This window comes from Scylla paramamosain, chromosome 5 (assembly GCF_035594125.1).
Source record: "Scylla paramamosain isolate STU-SP2022 chromosome 5, ASM3559412v1, whole genome shotgun sequence".
NCBI classification, from domain to species: Eukaryota; Metazoa; Arthropoda; class Malacostraca; order Decapoda; family Portunidae; genus Scylla; species Scylla paramamosain.
Genome location: NC_087155.1, coordinates 24,119,688 through 24,135,055, shown reverse-complemented (window position 1 = coordinate 24,135,055; position 15,368 = coordinate 24,119,688). Strand labels below are relative to the sequence as shown.

Sequence of the window (15,368 nt, the reverse complement as noted above, 5' to 3'; positions counted from 1 at the left end):
CACACACACACACACACACACACACACACACACACACCACCACCAGCTCGTCCCTGCCCATTCCACTCTGTACCGACCCCAATGGCAGGAATGAAAAGAGAGAAGAGAAAGAAAAGATACGAATGAAAATGTTTCCACCAGCCCTGCCTTCGATCACCGGAGAGAAAGTTCACAAAGTTTTTGCCCGGCACCAAACACTTAAAACCCGACCCTTCACGCCCATGGCGGCCTAAAAGTACTGCAAAGTAAGGGTTGTTTTACAGAACCACTGTGAACGCGGCACAAAAATCGGAAACCAATATCTGCCTCAACAGGTATATATATTATCACCTGTGGACACTCCTTTGTAGGAAGAAATATGGCCACTGAAACTTTGGCTTTAAACAAACGAAAAATGGCTCAAATTTTTTCCTTCAACGGAAAGAAAATATCTTTAAAATGTCTCAAAAGGCAAACTTTAGGGCGCAGCTCCAGCCGTGAGGGCCAGACAGCAGAACACAGCACGGCACTGGCAAGTGATGGCAAGTGTTGCAGCAGTATGGCGACTGGTGAGGCGTCGCACGCGAGAGCAATGCAGCGCCACAACAATACACCTCCCCTCCCTCCCCCGTGCAGCCAATGGGCCAAGTTAGAGGAGGGGGTGGTGTGTGGTAAAGTACATGTTGGTGGCAGCGGGCATACGTGAAGCTGTGCCGGCAGAGGTGGTGTCCGCGGAGAGGTAATTCCAGAGGTTTATGTCGCTTTATTGTCGCACTGAAGCGACAACAGGTGTGGGGGAAGGTCGAGGCTCAGGTGACGGCTGTGGAATAGTCTGAGCGTGGCCGTGATGGGGCGCAGCGTGTGTGAGAGAAAAAAAAAATCAGAAGAGCGGCTCTTCAAACTATTCACCTTTGCAGTAAACACAATTTTCTGGTAAGACGCTTGGAAGCGCCTCCGGAGCCCCGAGATGCAGCACAGCTTGCCGGCGCTGACTAAACGAGTTACACACGTCCCTCACACACCTCACCAAGGTCCCGCATCATAAAACAGCCCCACCCACGCCTTAGGACCAGCCTCGCCCTCACGCCCCGCGACACACCAAGGCCAGGACAAAGGAGCGCTTACCTTCACGGTGCCGTTTGGTCTTCCAGCGCATTACGAATTTTGAAATTGTGTAGTGACGTGAGACGGAACAAAGGCGTGGGAGTGAGAGCTTGTGCAGCTGTCTGGAGAATAACGTGAGTGAAAATGTTGTCAAGCATCACAACAATTACCACCATCCTGAACGCTTCCCTGGGAACGACTCCAGCTGACAACTGCCTTCCTCCTGCTCCTGCTGCCCCATCTGCTGGCTGAGGGGTAGGGGTCTAAGGACACCTCCCCCTCACCCACAACACGCCCCTTCCGACCTCCACATCCACACCTCTTCCAGTCATCTCCTAACCACCACCACCACCACCACTGGACAGCTATTTGTTTATTTATCAATCAGACATTCAGTCAGTCAACCAACAAAACAATCAATCAATCTAGTTATGTATTTCACCTAACCATCTATTTATCAACATTCTTATTTATCTACCTAATGGCCAAGTTATCATCAATCTATCAGTCAATTAATTTATCTATCTATCCATCTACCAATTTATCTATCTATCTATCTATCTATCTATCTATCTGCCCATCTACCCATCTATATACAGTATTACCCCCCCAGCCCAGACCGCGGCTAGCAGTGCCAATCTCACCCCGTCGCCCCGCCAGTCAGCCTCCTTCCCCACTGGGTCCCCGCGTCGCACCACGACCATCAGGCAGGTCAGTCCGCGGCGGCTTCCTGCACTCGCTTACACGATATGAAATCAATAGCTAAATGTATGTTAATCACATTCTGCGCTTTGATGTGCCTCAGGTCATAATGACATAATTAAATATCTGCTCGCACCCACACGCGCGCACGCGCGCGCGCTCACACACACACACACACACACACACACACACACACACACACACACACACACACACACACACACACACACACACACAGCATATACATATACATAAATCAATAAAGATAGGTAGAGAGAGAGAGAGAGAGAGAGAGAGAGAGAGAGAGAGGAGAGAGAGAGAGAGAGAGAGAGAGAGAGAGAGAGAGAGAGAGAGAGAGAGAGGAGAGAGAGAGATAACTAAGAGATAGACAGACAGACAGACAGACAGACAGACAGACAGAGACAGACAGACAGCCAGACAGATAGATAGACAGACAAACAGATAAATAGTTAGATACATACCAGATATAGAGACAGACAAACGTATAGACAGACAGACAGATCGAGAAGGAGATAAAACAATAACAAAAAAATACATTTCCTTCCTTTCATGTGCATGGGAACTAGAAATGCAAGGCAGCAGTGTGGCGGGCAGCAGCGGGAAGCAGACCAGCGCGGGGGGTCACGGCTTGCCACCACACACCGCGCCCCCCCAATGCAATGCCCGCCTGATAATAATCACACATGACGGGACGCGACCAGCGGAAAGACTCACTCACACGCCACAGGGAGATCAGACGGATTGCAAATTACGTGCTGGCCAATGGTAAAACTCTCCGTGTCTGGTCAGCAGGGTGAGAGTGTGTGTGTGTGTGTGTGTGTGTGTGTGTGTGTGTGTGTGTGTGTGTGTGTGTGTGTGTGTGTGTGTGTGTGTGTGTGTGTGTGTGTGTGTGTGTGTGCTGCGACCTTCTCTGCCTAGTCACCGCTCGATAGATGGATTGATAGACAGATGGATGGATAGATGGATGGATGGATGGATGGATGGATGGATGGATGGATGGATGGATGGATGGATGGATGGATTGATAGATAGAAGGATTGATAGATGGTTAGACAAAAAGAAGGAAAGAAACATAGATGAAGATAGATATAAAAAATACATAAATATACAGATAGATAGATGAAAACATAAATAAACAAATAAATAAACAGATGATTACTGACCATGCCCACACAACATTCAGTAGACACATATTGGTCATTGAAGGCATAAAGCGTAATTGCTATTCCAGCGATGATAGCTCAAATAAACCATTTCAGACACCAAGACACCAACCAACACCCTTGCCTGGTGATCCGCGAGTGTCACCAACCAACCATCCAGTGTGGTGCAAGACTCAGCCCTTCCTGCAGCCCCACCAGTAACACTCCTAACCTCTTCATGACCTCAGCCCCACACGCCTCGTCCTTCCTCCTTCAGCCCTCACCCGCCAGACGTGCCCTGTCCACCCTCCCCTGCAGTCATTCCCGCCACGCAGGCACCACTACACTCACTATGTATGCCACCCATTACAACCACTACCTGCGTCACCCAAAGCCAGAACACCACCGCCGCAAACTGTCAGGAGTGTGAGCTGTTATACTCTCTCTCTCTCTCTCTCTCTCTCTCTCTCTCTCTCTCTCTCTCTCTCTCTCCTCTCTCTCTCTCTCTCTCTCCTCCTCTTCTTCTCTTCCCCTTCCCTTTCTATCTCTCCCTTCCTCTCCTTCAAATTGAATTGCGCCTAAAATTGAAGAAAGTATCCGAAAACTCTCTCAAAAGCTTGCCCGGAGCATTGTAGCGTCCCAAGTCGCAGGGAACACAGCTTTTGCATTTTCACAAATGGTTCTTATTCTTTTTTTTCTTCAGCTCTACGAGTACGACGACACAAGATGCCTGAAACCGATGCAATAGAAAGGGTGTAGAGAGAGAGAGAGAGAGAGAGAGAGAGGAGAGAGAGAGAGAGAGAGAGAGAGGAGAGAGAGAGAGAGAGAGAGAGAGAGAGAGAGAGAGAGGAGAGAGAGAGAGAGAGAGAGAGAGAGAGAGAGAGAGAGTTTATTTTTCAAACCCTACAAGATGCCTGAAACCGGTGCAATGAAGAGAGAGAGAGAGAGAGAGAGAGAGAGAGAGAGAGAGAGAGAGAGAGAGAGAGAGAGAGAGAGAGATGAGAGAGAGAGGAGAGAGAGAGAGAGAGAGAGTACTGCGGGCCACACAAAGGGAAGCCTCGCGGCGTGGATACGAAAAAAAATCATTGAACGTGACCGATAAAAAATGATGCCAAAAGTTAAATCGTTCAAATTATTGGGCGGATCAGTAATTAACGTTATTATAGACACCAAATATGTTCAGGCTTTATTTTTTCCCGCCACAGTGTACGCGACGCCACTCCGCTGACTTTACACAATGCATTTATTCACGGGCGCTCGTATTAGAGATTATTCACTAGCGTATTCATTCATTCGCCGAAGCTCTACAGTTCGCCTGTCTTTCTGTCTATTTGTCTGTCTGTCTGTCTGGCTGTCTGTCTGTCTTCCAGTGAATTAACTTCTTACTAACTTGTCCTCGCAAACTTTTTTTCCTATCCCAATTTTTCAGTTTTAATTATTTGCCAGAATTAACCAGATGATAACTTGATCTGAATTTCAATTGAGTGTCTATTAAATAAATACAATGAATACAATACTGCGTCACCTCTCCCCTTCCCGATCCCCCCTCACCCCCTCGCCTCTCTCCTTCCCCCCTCATCCCCCCTCGCTTCTCTCCTTCCCCCTCCCCTCCTCGCCTCTCTCCTTTCCCCCTCACCCCCTCGCCTCTGCAGGTTGGGATATTACTGAATACTAAATCACCGGCCTCACTAACACTCCATCCCCCCCCTTTCTATTCACACTGCAGACTATTGTATTGGGGAGGAGGGAAAACCGCGCCCCTCACTGCTCCACCACTCTCAGGCTCCCCGTCACCTCCCCCGGGCCGCGAGGAAGAGGTCAGCTCATTATGTATCTATTGCAGAGGATTTAACTATTTAGCGTGACGGGTTAAATTATCTATTAGACTAATGGGTGGCATGATGTGCGCCGGTGAATTGTTTAGTGCCGTGCTTGACCTGCAGCGGAGGGTATAGTGGTGCTCGTAGGTGCTTCAAAAAGTGACGTTAATATGTTTCTATCTCGTTGAATTCTTTACCCGTTTAGTGCAAGATGATTTACCTCAATGTGTCATGCTTTCACTGACGAACACAAAGGAAAAGCAATGGTGTTCCTAAGATCAAAAAAGTTATGTTAATTTGTTTTTATCGTGTTGAATTCTTTACACGTTTAGAGCAGGTTGGCTTAATTTAACGTAGTATACTTTCACAAGGGAACAGACAGGAAAAAACAAACAAGAGCACATCCGCTGGCCCTTACGGCGCTACTGTAATGCGCTACAACATCTACAGCAAGAGAGGTAATACACTAAAGGCGAAAGCTCTGTTCTATCATTTTCCATGACCTGTTTCCCGGGGTTGGGTACAAATATAATTGCTTGTACCTAAATTGAATTACAAATACATTATGATATGACACTCCCACGAGCAGGTAAAAGCACTGATTACCAGATACTTTACAGCAACATGAATCATGTACGCCCCGCTTGTGAATACTGCACTTTACCATCGTTCTAATGAGATACTTCAAAGTATAATTGACGTGAAGTATCAATATGTAATCACTCCGCCTTCCTCTTTCCTGTCTTGCATCTCTCGCTTTACATTAGACGGTGCAGCTCATCGGAAACATCCTCCTCAGGGCCAACACGCCTGCTGTCGTTTGATTTCCTGTAAGTTCCCTTGTACTCCGCAATTTTTTTGTAACCCAGAATTTGAAAACTACACAAACAAATACATTAACTTGTGTATTTAAGTACTTGGACCCAACTCTGCTATAATTATAAGGGTACAGTTACGGACAATAGCGGAACAACACACCACATTCACTTCCACTGTGTTCTGCATTTCCCATCAGTCCTAAGTGTTCCGATGTGCGAGGAATCCATTGATCATCAGGTGTTGTAAGGAGATTCTCAGCTCATCTCAGGGCTTAAGATTAAAACGCGTATTCTTAAACATTCAGGCGTCTTATCTCCACTACTTCCAACAGGCTCTACTGCAAGTGACTGAGATTTTCAAGAGTGTTTTCATGATTCTAGTGAAAAATTAACAACCATTCTAGTGTTCAGAGAGAGAGAGAGAGAGAGAGAGAGAGAGAGAGAGAGAGAGAGAGAGAGAGAGAGAGAGAGAGAGAGAGAGAGAGAGAGAGAGAGGACGAAGGAGGACGAGAGTAATAAGGCATGCAAGAGGAAATAGGATGGGAAAGAGGAGGAACTGGCGGAGGTCAAAGGAGAGGGAAGTGATGAACGATAGCAGGGCGAGGAGCGAGAAGACAGGCGAGGTGAGAGTAGACAAGGCAAAGGGAGAAGCAGAGGGGGGAGAGAGAGAGAGAGAGAGAGAGAGAGAGAGAGAGGAGAGAGAGAGAGAGAGAGAGAGAGAGAGAGAGAGAGAGAGAGAGAGAGAGAGAGAGAGAGAGAGAGAGAGAGAGAGAGAGAGAGCAGGAGGTGGGTGAAGAAGGGCCAGGAGAGGTAAAGGGAAAGATGAGATTTGAAGTAAAGAGAAGGGGAAGGGGAGATACATGAAGGTGAATAATGAATAAAAGATAAAATGAAATGGAAAGGAATAAAACATAAAAAGATAGAACATTTAATAGAAAAGCAAACTTAGAAAACCAGACACAACAAGAGAGACTGCCGTATAAGTGCCCGTCTATCACACACACACACACACACACCACACACACACACACACACACACACACACACACACGGACTCCCAGCCTCTATAACACGACACTGAGTAGGTAAAGCAATAAAAATTACGCCAATTAACGAGGCAATAAATTTAATGGATTAATAATAAAGGGGTGCCCATTTTCTTGTGTAACACTGCACTCTGATAACTGGAGGAGAGAGAGAGAGAGAGAGAGAGAGAGAGAGAGAGAGAGAGAGAGAGAGGAGAAGAGAGAGAGAGAGAGAGAGAGAGAGAAGAGAGAGAGAGGAGAGAGAGAGATACTAAAGAGGATCATATTGAGGAGGAGGCACAGGAGAAGGAAAGATACACGGTGAGGGGTGACGAGAGGAGGGCGAAGTGCTAAGGGATAGATGGAGTGGCTGGCTGGGGGGAGGTGGAGGGGTGGAAGGGTAGCGATGCGTGGCACAAGGCCTCCACTGTCCCCAGCGGCCAGTCACCTCCTCTCCTTCTCCTCCCCCCATTCCCCATCCCCAATGCTAGTCACCAGTCCATACACCCATCCACCTCCCCTCCCAGCCCATGCCATGCCTTCCCTTTACAGTGCATTCAACATTGGCCATGACTCTCATCATCATCAGCTTTCACTATCATTAGTACATTCTCTTCTTTTTTTATTCTTCTTCTTAAATGTTTGTAATTTTCCCCCTCTGCGTGGAAGGAAGGCCGGCCAAGGTCTACAAAAGGTACATGAAAAAATAAATTCCCCTAAATTACCGCTGCTACTTATTATCAGCGGCCATTTATCTCTCTAACGCTGGCCCCTTAGGAGTGCTTGATGGTGGTAGTGGTACCGGTAGTAGTAGTAGTAGTAGTAGTAGCAGTAGTAGTAGTAGTAGTAGTAGTAGTAGTAGTAGTAGTAGCAAATACACTCATAAATACATCATCATACACTCCACACACAAGAATACATACCTAATATATACCTTACAAAAATACAACAGCCATACGTACATCTCAAATCTAAAAATACAGAACGCCTATCTTTACTGTGGAGGGCATGCCAACACACACACACACACACACACACACACACACACACACACACACACACACACACACACACACACACACACACACACACACACACACACACACACCTGGTCGCGTGCTGCACCTCGTCCACCTGGCGTGTGAGGGGGTCAGCACGGCTACAGGAGTGGGCCACCAGGTAATGAGGGAAGGCGTGGCGAGGCGCTGTATTCATTGGTTTTAAATTTATGCTGATCCGTCTTACAGTTTTCATTATTAATTTATGTCTGCATTTGTTACGCTTTCGATCTTTACCTTGTATTTTATGTTCATGTTCTTTTTTTTTCTTTTATTATTTTGGTATTTTGTGTCTTTTATACATTTTAATACAACTATTACGTGTCTGTTCGAGTATTTTTTTTTCTTCTTTTCCCTATTTCTCCACCAGTCGGCATGAATACCAACGGATCTAAGGAACACAGATTGACAGGAATACAGGTTGACATTATAAGACACTGGGTAGACTGACGGAAGTGACAGCACAGCGAGGCGTCATGTTAGCTTGTGGCACCACCCAGCACGTCAGAGGATGACTATTAGGAAAACGTTCTCCCTTCCACTCACTCACTCACTTACTGCACGGAAAAATCAACCCTAAGAGCTTGTGAATAAGTGCTACAATTTTCCACATGACGAGGTTCTTCAGGAAATGGGTTGTTTAATATGGGCCATTTGCTCATCCGTCCATTTATTTAATTGCTTAGAGTTGCTTAGACTTTAAAATATTCATATGCTTCCTCGCTTGTTCATATGTACTTATTATTCTACCGACATAAGGGTGATAAAAGGGAGACAAGACAGACAGAGTTAGAGGAATGAGAGGAGAAATGTTGCCAGCTGGCGCGGAATAGACGGAAGGCTTGCAGTGACGAAGAGGAAAAAAATTGGATTCTTTGTTCAAGAGGATGATGATGATGATGACTATTAGTTAGTACTTATTCATCTACAAGTACTGACTATCCATGCTTATAAATGTGCATGTGTGTGTGTGTGTGTGTGTGTGTGTGTGTGTGTGTGTGTGTGTGTGTGTGTGTGTGTGTGTGTGTGTGTGTGTGTGTGTGCAATTGTTAGTGACTCAAGTCCATAGACACAACGGAGGCAAGAGACAGAGAGGGGCGTGTCGGAGGGAAGGGGGGGGTGGGGGAGGGGTACATCAAGCCGCCTCTCATATATCCTGATGCAAATGTTTCTTATTACTGCCAAGCTGCGTCCGCCTGTGCACTCCCCCGCCTCTTGCACCGGTCTCCTGTGCACTCTCCCGCCTCTTGTTACGGTCCACTTAGAGTTGCCTCGCTCAGCACCGCCTCAAAATTAGAAACTGTATCGCTTACTAAGGGATTAAACGCACTAATGGGCTACACAGTTTGGGCCTTAGCGGACACGACACAGCCAGTTCTCACGATCCGCCTCCTTTTGGATATGACTTCTTTTTTTTTCTTTTTCTTTATTTATTTCATTTATTTATTTCCAGAATCATGAAAAAAAAATACTTCATTATCATATTTGTCCTCGTGTCACGGATTAAAGTCAAAGAAACGGAGATAAAGACAGTGGTAAGGCTTTTTTTTTTTTTTTTTGGGGGGGGCCGCTCGAGTCTAATTACACGATCACATCAGGGCAGCTGGTCTCCTCAAAGCATGTAACTCTTTAATTAAACCTTCCTGTACAAAACGACGAAGTGGAACCCCAGGAAAAGCGACAAGTTAACAATTCATGGCATCTTTCACTTGATCTTTTACTTCACTGATCAGACAAATTCCCCATCGAAAAGTGTTCAGTGCGCCCAGGGGAGTATCGAACGATCACCCGACGAGGCGGAGAGTTTGCTCAGATTTCCATCCAGCGTGCACCACAAACACCTGTCGGACATCAGCACAACACCCGCCCACCAGACACATCACGAAGAAGCAACACCCGCCCTTTGCGTGTCCTCCAATTGTCAGTGTAATCAGCCGAGACACCACGACACACACACACACACACACACACACACACACACACACACACACACACACACACACACACACACACACACGGGAGACAAAAACCCGCATCAACCGTTGCGACAAAACTCAACAAAACCTGGGGCCAACCTTTCTCCTGACCACGACCCTTCAGGAGGAAATTAACGCCGCTAAGCATGGCCGCCCTCGCTTCTCCTGTCCTCATTCCACTACCGCCGCGACACGCCCCGCCGCCAAGGACGCTCCCTACAGGATAATTCCGGCGGACCACATTGAGGTCACTGCCAGCTTTGTGACTCGTCTCCGTCCCAGAACTGTGGAACGTAACTCATGTGGACTACCTTTCCGAACGACCGCATTTTCTTCCCTTCGCTTACTCTGAACGAACATAATTGTTAGCCTGAGGAAGGACTAGTAGCAGAAATGAGTAACTATTGTGGTGAGGCGGTCGATCATATGGTCGGCGCCTCCACAGGGAAACAAATGAATAATGACATGTGGTTGCTACTCGCCCTCCCGCCTGTGGCCACGTAACACCGCCCTCACTCCCTCCCTCCCTCCCTCCCTCTCTCCGGTGAACTGACTTTCACTTTTCATCTTAGGCCGCAACCTCGCCTAGTGGGACGCCTGCACTGCACCGCCACCGCGCTACTACCACTCTTACGAACTTCAAGATTATGTAACAAACTTGAAGCATGCGTAGTAAAGTTAAATGCCATACTTAAACAGTAGTTTTTCACAATACTTAGTTTTTTTTTTTTTTTTTTTTTACTGTATATGTTACTTATTTTCCATCTCAGTGTTTTCTACGACTCTCGTCCCTCTATCATTATCTAGTGTTACGCATTCACTCTTAATAGTCAATAACATGTCCAGCTCATTACAATGTTTACTACTTGTACTATTTTTTACATATGATTCATTTTCCTGTTTTCTGTTTCATATTCCTCCAAACTTACAGTTATCTAGAAGCTATCACAGCGGGTATCAGTGGCTAGGGCAAGACAAGCACACAGAGCCCCGCCGGAAGGTGTCACGCTGCTTTCGAAGTGACTCACTTCCCCTCACGCCACACTGACAGTCTTCAGGAGTTCTTCAGTGAAATATTGTAACATCTTGCCCAAAACACACACAAAAGTAGAATATTGCCTTATCATATTGAAAGTTGAATATTACAGTACTGAACAAAGACAAAAAAAAAATAAAATAAAAAGCAGAAAACAAAGAAGTGGAATGTTACCTAACCAAACAGACGAAAAGGAGAGAGAGAGAGAGAGAGAGAGAGAGAGAGAGAGAGAGAGAGAGAGAGAGAGAGAGAGAGAGAGAGAGAGAGAAACTGTAAACCCACCCCGCATACATCCTGCACAAGATAAGGTGAGCAAGCAACAAAGTGTGGGAGTGTAAGGCTGTAAGGCGCGCGTGCAGCCCCCTCCCACCCCTTCCCCAAAGAGGAATGTGAACCAGCCAACAAAGGTGTTCGTTCTCTCAACCCACATCACAGCGCAGGGCTTTCCAGCACACCTGCACTCCGCCACGCCTCGGTTCTCTCAGCAGGATGCCCAGGCTTTGACAAACGCTTGATTACAAAGAGATGACAGTCCACTAAAACACCACTGCACGGCTTGCTCCAAGTGATGTCCGTGATGTAAGGGCGGAACAGAGAGTTGGTGTTACGTAAAATAAATCTAATAGGTCGCGGGAGAGAGATTATGCAATGAACACACGTCATTATGGATATATGTGCAAGGGAATTATTGTTCGCCCATTGTATTTGTAAATCTCAACATTCTCTCTCTCTCTCTCTCTCTCTCTCTCTCTCTCTCTCTCTCTCTCTCTCTCTCTCTCTCTCTCTCTCTCTCTCTCTCTCGTCACTTGATTAGTTTTATTTCCGCGTGATAAAACAGGGATTTTTTTTTTTTTCAGAAGCTGGTCTTATATTTTAATTACCTATTTCTCATTCTTTACTCGAGTATACCTGTTCCCTTTCTGCCCTAACGCACTCCACAGACAAAAGACAGGCACTATTTTGTTTGTACAGCCCATGCAACTGCTGATAATACGTAAAGATGGATGGAAAAATTGCCGTACAGCTGAGGATGGTTTTGGCGCTCAAGTTTCTCCAGTACACATGCGCAGTCATCTCTCGCGACTGACACCTCCACCCACACCCCCTGAGGCACGCTGCTGACTCCACCAGTTTTGCTCGCACCACCGCGCACATGCCACCTGAACAAATGGTATACATATATAATATCAACACATTACCTGAAGTATAATTATGATAAATGCAGAGTAGAAAATGAAAGTGAGGTATCGTAACTATGCGAGTTCCAGTTCACCTGCCCTCCTACCCCTCCCCGTGGCTCCCCCTGCATCTCAGCCACCTCTTCCTGCATCCCTCCCTCGTGGTCACTCCTGCACCTCTCCCAGCCATGTTATATATCTATAATGCAACCTCCTCCAACGTCAACACACACACACACACACACACACACACACACACACACACACACACATACACACACACACACACACACGTTAAACCACGTCTTGTCAAGTGAAGGTAAATGTTCCCCTCAAACATTGGCTGCCCCACGACAATTAAGCAATCCTTCTGGCACCGAGTCACTTCCGTTCCACGAGATGAACAGGGCGAGCGAGTCACACACGAGCACACCCTCGCTGCACCACATAAACACCACACCGCCCTCGGGCACTAGCTTCACTCATGACCGAGTTTCACCTTCACGAAAGGAAAAGTTAAGCGTAAAAGAAAGTATTAGTGTGTGTGTGTGTGTGTGTGTGTGTGTGTGTGTGTGTGTAAAACTCGCTAAGGTTAGCACAACCCACACGGCCCCCCTCAGACAGCCCCACCACGCCTGCCTACATGGACACATGGACACACCTATACAACACATGTGCTGTAGTACTCACCTGGCCGAGATTGTTAAATCCATATTTTGCGGCTACTTCATTAGCTGTCTCCTTACCAGCAGGAATGACCACAGCAAACTGATTATGATACACACTTCTCTTAGAGCCATCATGGTCGTGTTCTGCTCTGGCGGGCGAACACCAAACAGTAGCCCATATAGCCACAAGGCAAAGTAGTTCTGTCCGGGTCATGGTAAGCACTAACCGACACGCAACTGCGTCTTGCACATCACAAGCTACGACTGACCCTCCTGTCAGCTGCACCTCTCCATTTCACTGGCTGGTTCCCACACTGGCCGCCAGAGGAGCGCGCTACCAAAACAAATCATTACTGCACCGCTTTCTCTCTCCCGCCGCCCGAGTTTAGGGGTAACTGCTGCAAATCCGGCACCCAGATGGAGAGATGGACTGGAGGCAGTGCTGCAAAAAAAATTGAGAGCAAGAGAAGAAGATGCAATGGACAAGAACACCTGGAGAAGACTTGGCACCAAGAAAACGGCGAAAGTTGAAGAAAAGGAAGAAGACTGTAAATAAGGCTTCAACATTATTTTACATAGTATTATATAATTTTTAAGAAAAAAATATGATTATCCGTCTGTCCATATTGTTTCTTTACTTATCGTTAATAGATATATATATAAATAAGTCTTGGAAATCTCAACCATACACCGCAAATTGTTACAGATAAGGAAGTCTCTCTCTCTCTCTCTCTCTCTCTCTCTCTCTCTCTCTCTCTCTCTCTCTCTCTCTCTCTCTAAGAACTAAATGATGCAAAAACTTCAGAGAAAATATTCATTAATTGCTGTTGTTCTCTCTCTTCAAGATCTAATTAATAGAGATAAAAAAAGATTCACAAAAAGCTATACCTAATAAAACAGAAAGACAGTATCAAAAATATCAAATAAAGGACTAAGTTCTTATAGTTCCCGAAGTACTCTGATACTCTTCTCTTATAATACACTAACACTGCCTTTGTTACACATACTTAATGTGGGTTTCAGAGGCTGTGTTATACATAGTTTCTTCGCAAATAACTCATTATGTACTTTGGCAGAGCTCCTTCCAGACACTCAGCTAATTTTCGTCGCTGTGGTCAAGTAACAAAAACTGATGATAAGGGTACTTGTTTTATTAAGTTTACAGCGCGTGAGACCATACGCAGTGCCGAAAATTAGGGGAGTGTCTGAAATAAACTCTGTTAAAGTAAGATCATAATTCATCTGTTTGTTAGAGAGTTATTCCGCAATGTAACATGGCCTCTGGTGAAATTTCAAAGATATTATTACAAAACGGGAATTTTGGAATTCAAAAATTTTCTCTCAAGCCTTAACTAACCTTATTCCGTATTGTTTGTAACACAAGCAGAAGAAGAAGAAGAAGAAGAAGAAGAAGAAGAAGAAGAAGAAGAAGAAGAAGAAAAAGAAGAAGAAGAGGAAGAAAATAATAGAAAAAAGAAAAAGTAGTAGTAGTAGTAGTAGTAGTAGTATTGTTGTTGTTGTTGTTGCTGCTGCTCCTGTTGTTGTTGCTGCTGCTGCTGCTGCTGTTGCTGCTGCTGCTGCTGTTGTTGCTGTTGTTACTGTTGTTGTTGTTGTTGTTGTTGTTGTTGTTGTTGTTGTTGTTGTTGTTGCTGCTGCTGCTGCTATTGTTACTGTTATTAATGATGTTGTTATTGTAGTTGCGGTGGTGGCATAAAATCAAGAAGATATTGAAAAAAATAAGAAAAGTAAAAGCAAAAATAAAGTACTATCGTGGATGGACGTTATATATATATATATATATATATATATATATATATATATATATATATATATATATATATATATATATATATATATATATATATATATATATATATATATATATATATATATATATATATATATATATATATATATATATATATATATATATATATATATATATATATATATATATATATATATATATATATATATATATATATATATATATATATATATATATATATATATACATATACATATATATATATATATATATATATATATATATATATATATATATATATATATATATATATATATATATATATATATATATATATATATATATATATATATATTGATAGATGAACAACGTCCATCCACGATAGTACTTTACTTTTGCTCTTATTTTTCTTAGTGTTTTCAATATCTTAATTTTATGCCACCGCCGCAGCTACCGTTACAACATGATCCGGAGGCTGGGGAGGCCACGGGCAGGTGCTCTCAGTGCACAGTACTACTATCACTGGTACAATTCTTATATTGATTGTGGCGGAAAGCAAATGGAAGAACCTCCGCGGGCGGGGGCTCGCTCCCAAACACAATTAAGAAAGTTAAAACTGGTAACTAATTGGGCAATTACGATGTCCAAGTCTTTAAAAAAGAAGTTCAGCCAAACTTGAGCCATTTGTGCTAACGTCGTCCGTTGAGAATTTCAGAGCAAGTTGCGAGGCCGGAGGCTCCCAGGTGTGCCGCGGAGAATTAAGAGGACTGACCACGCCGCCGCCAATAGACACCACCCAGGGAGACACAAAATTTAATGCTAAAGGAGAATGTGCAGAAGAGTGGCTGATTCATCTATGAGGAGAGTGACATATATATTAATAGGTAAATTAACAAAAGTGATATTTGATAAAAATCCATCTTGTGGTGTCCTAATACCCGAGCATAATATTTTGCCGTGATCGGGGCTCGCTCTGGCCACGATAAACTTCCTTAATGTCCTGCGAGCGCCACGTCGTGTCTTAAGTGTATTGGTTCGGACCACGATAAATTCACAGTGAATATTGATCATGC

General features: G+C 44.7%; 1 protein-coding gene across 2 annotated transcripts in view; it reads right to left on the bottom strand.

Annotated features, from left to right (window-relative positions):
- Positions 1–12,838, bottom strand: part of LOC135100687 (neuroendocrine convertase 1-like) — a 161,903-nt gene extending 149,065 nt beyond the window's left edge. For both annotated transcript variants that reach the window (XM_064003852.1, XM_064003850.1), the window contains exon 1: positions 12,550–12,838. In XM_064003852.1, coding sequence (XP_063859922.1) covers positions 12,550–12,741 — 192 coding nt within the window. In that variant the 5' untranslated portion in view covers positions 12,742–12,838. The remainder of the gene's footprint in view (positions 1–12,549) is intronic.
- Positions 12,839–15,368: the final 2,530 nt, after the last annotated feature.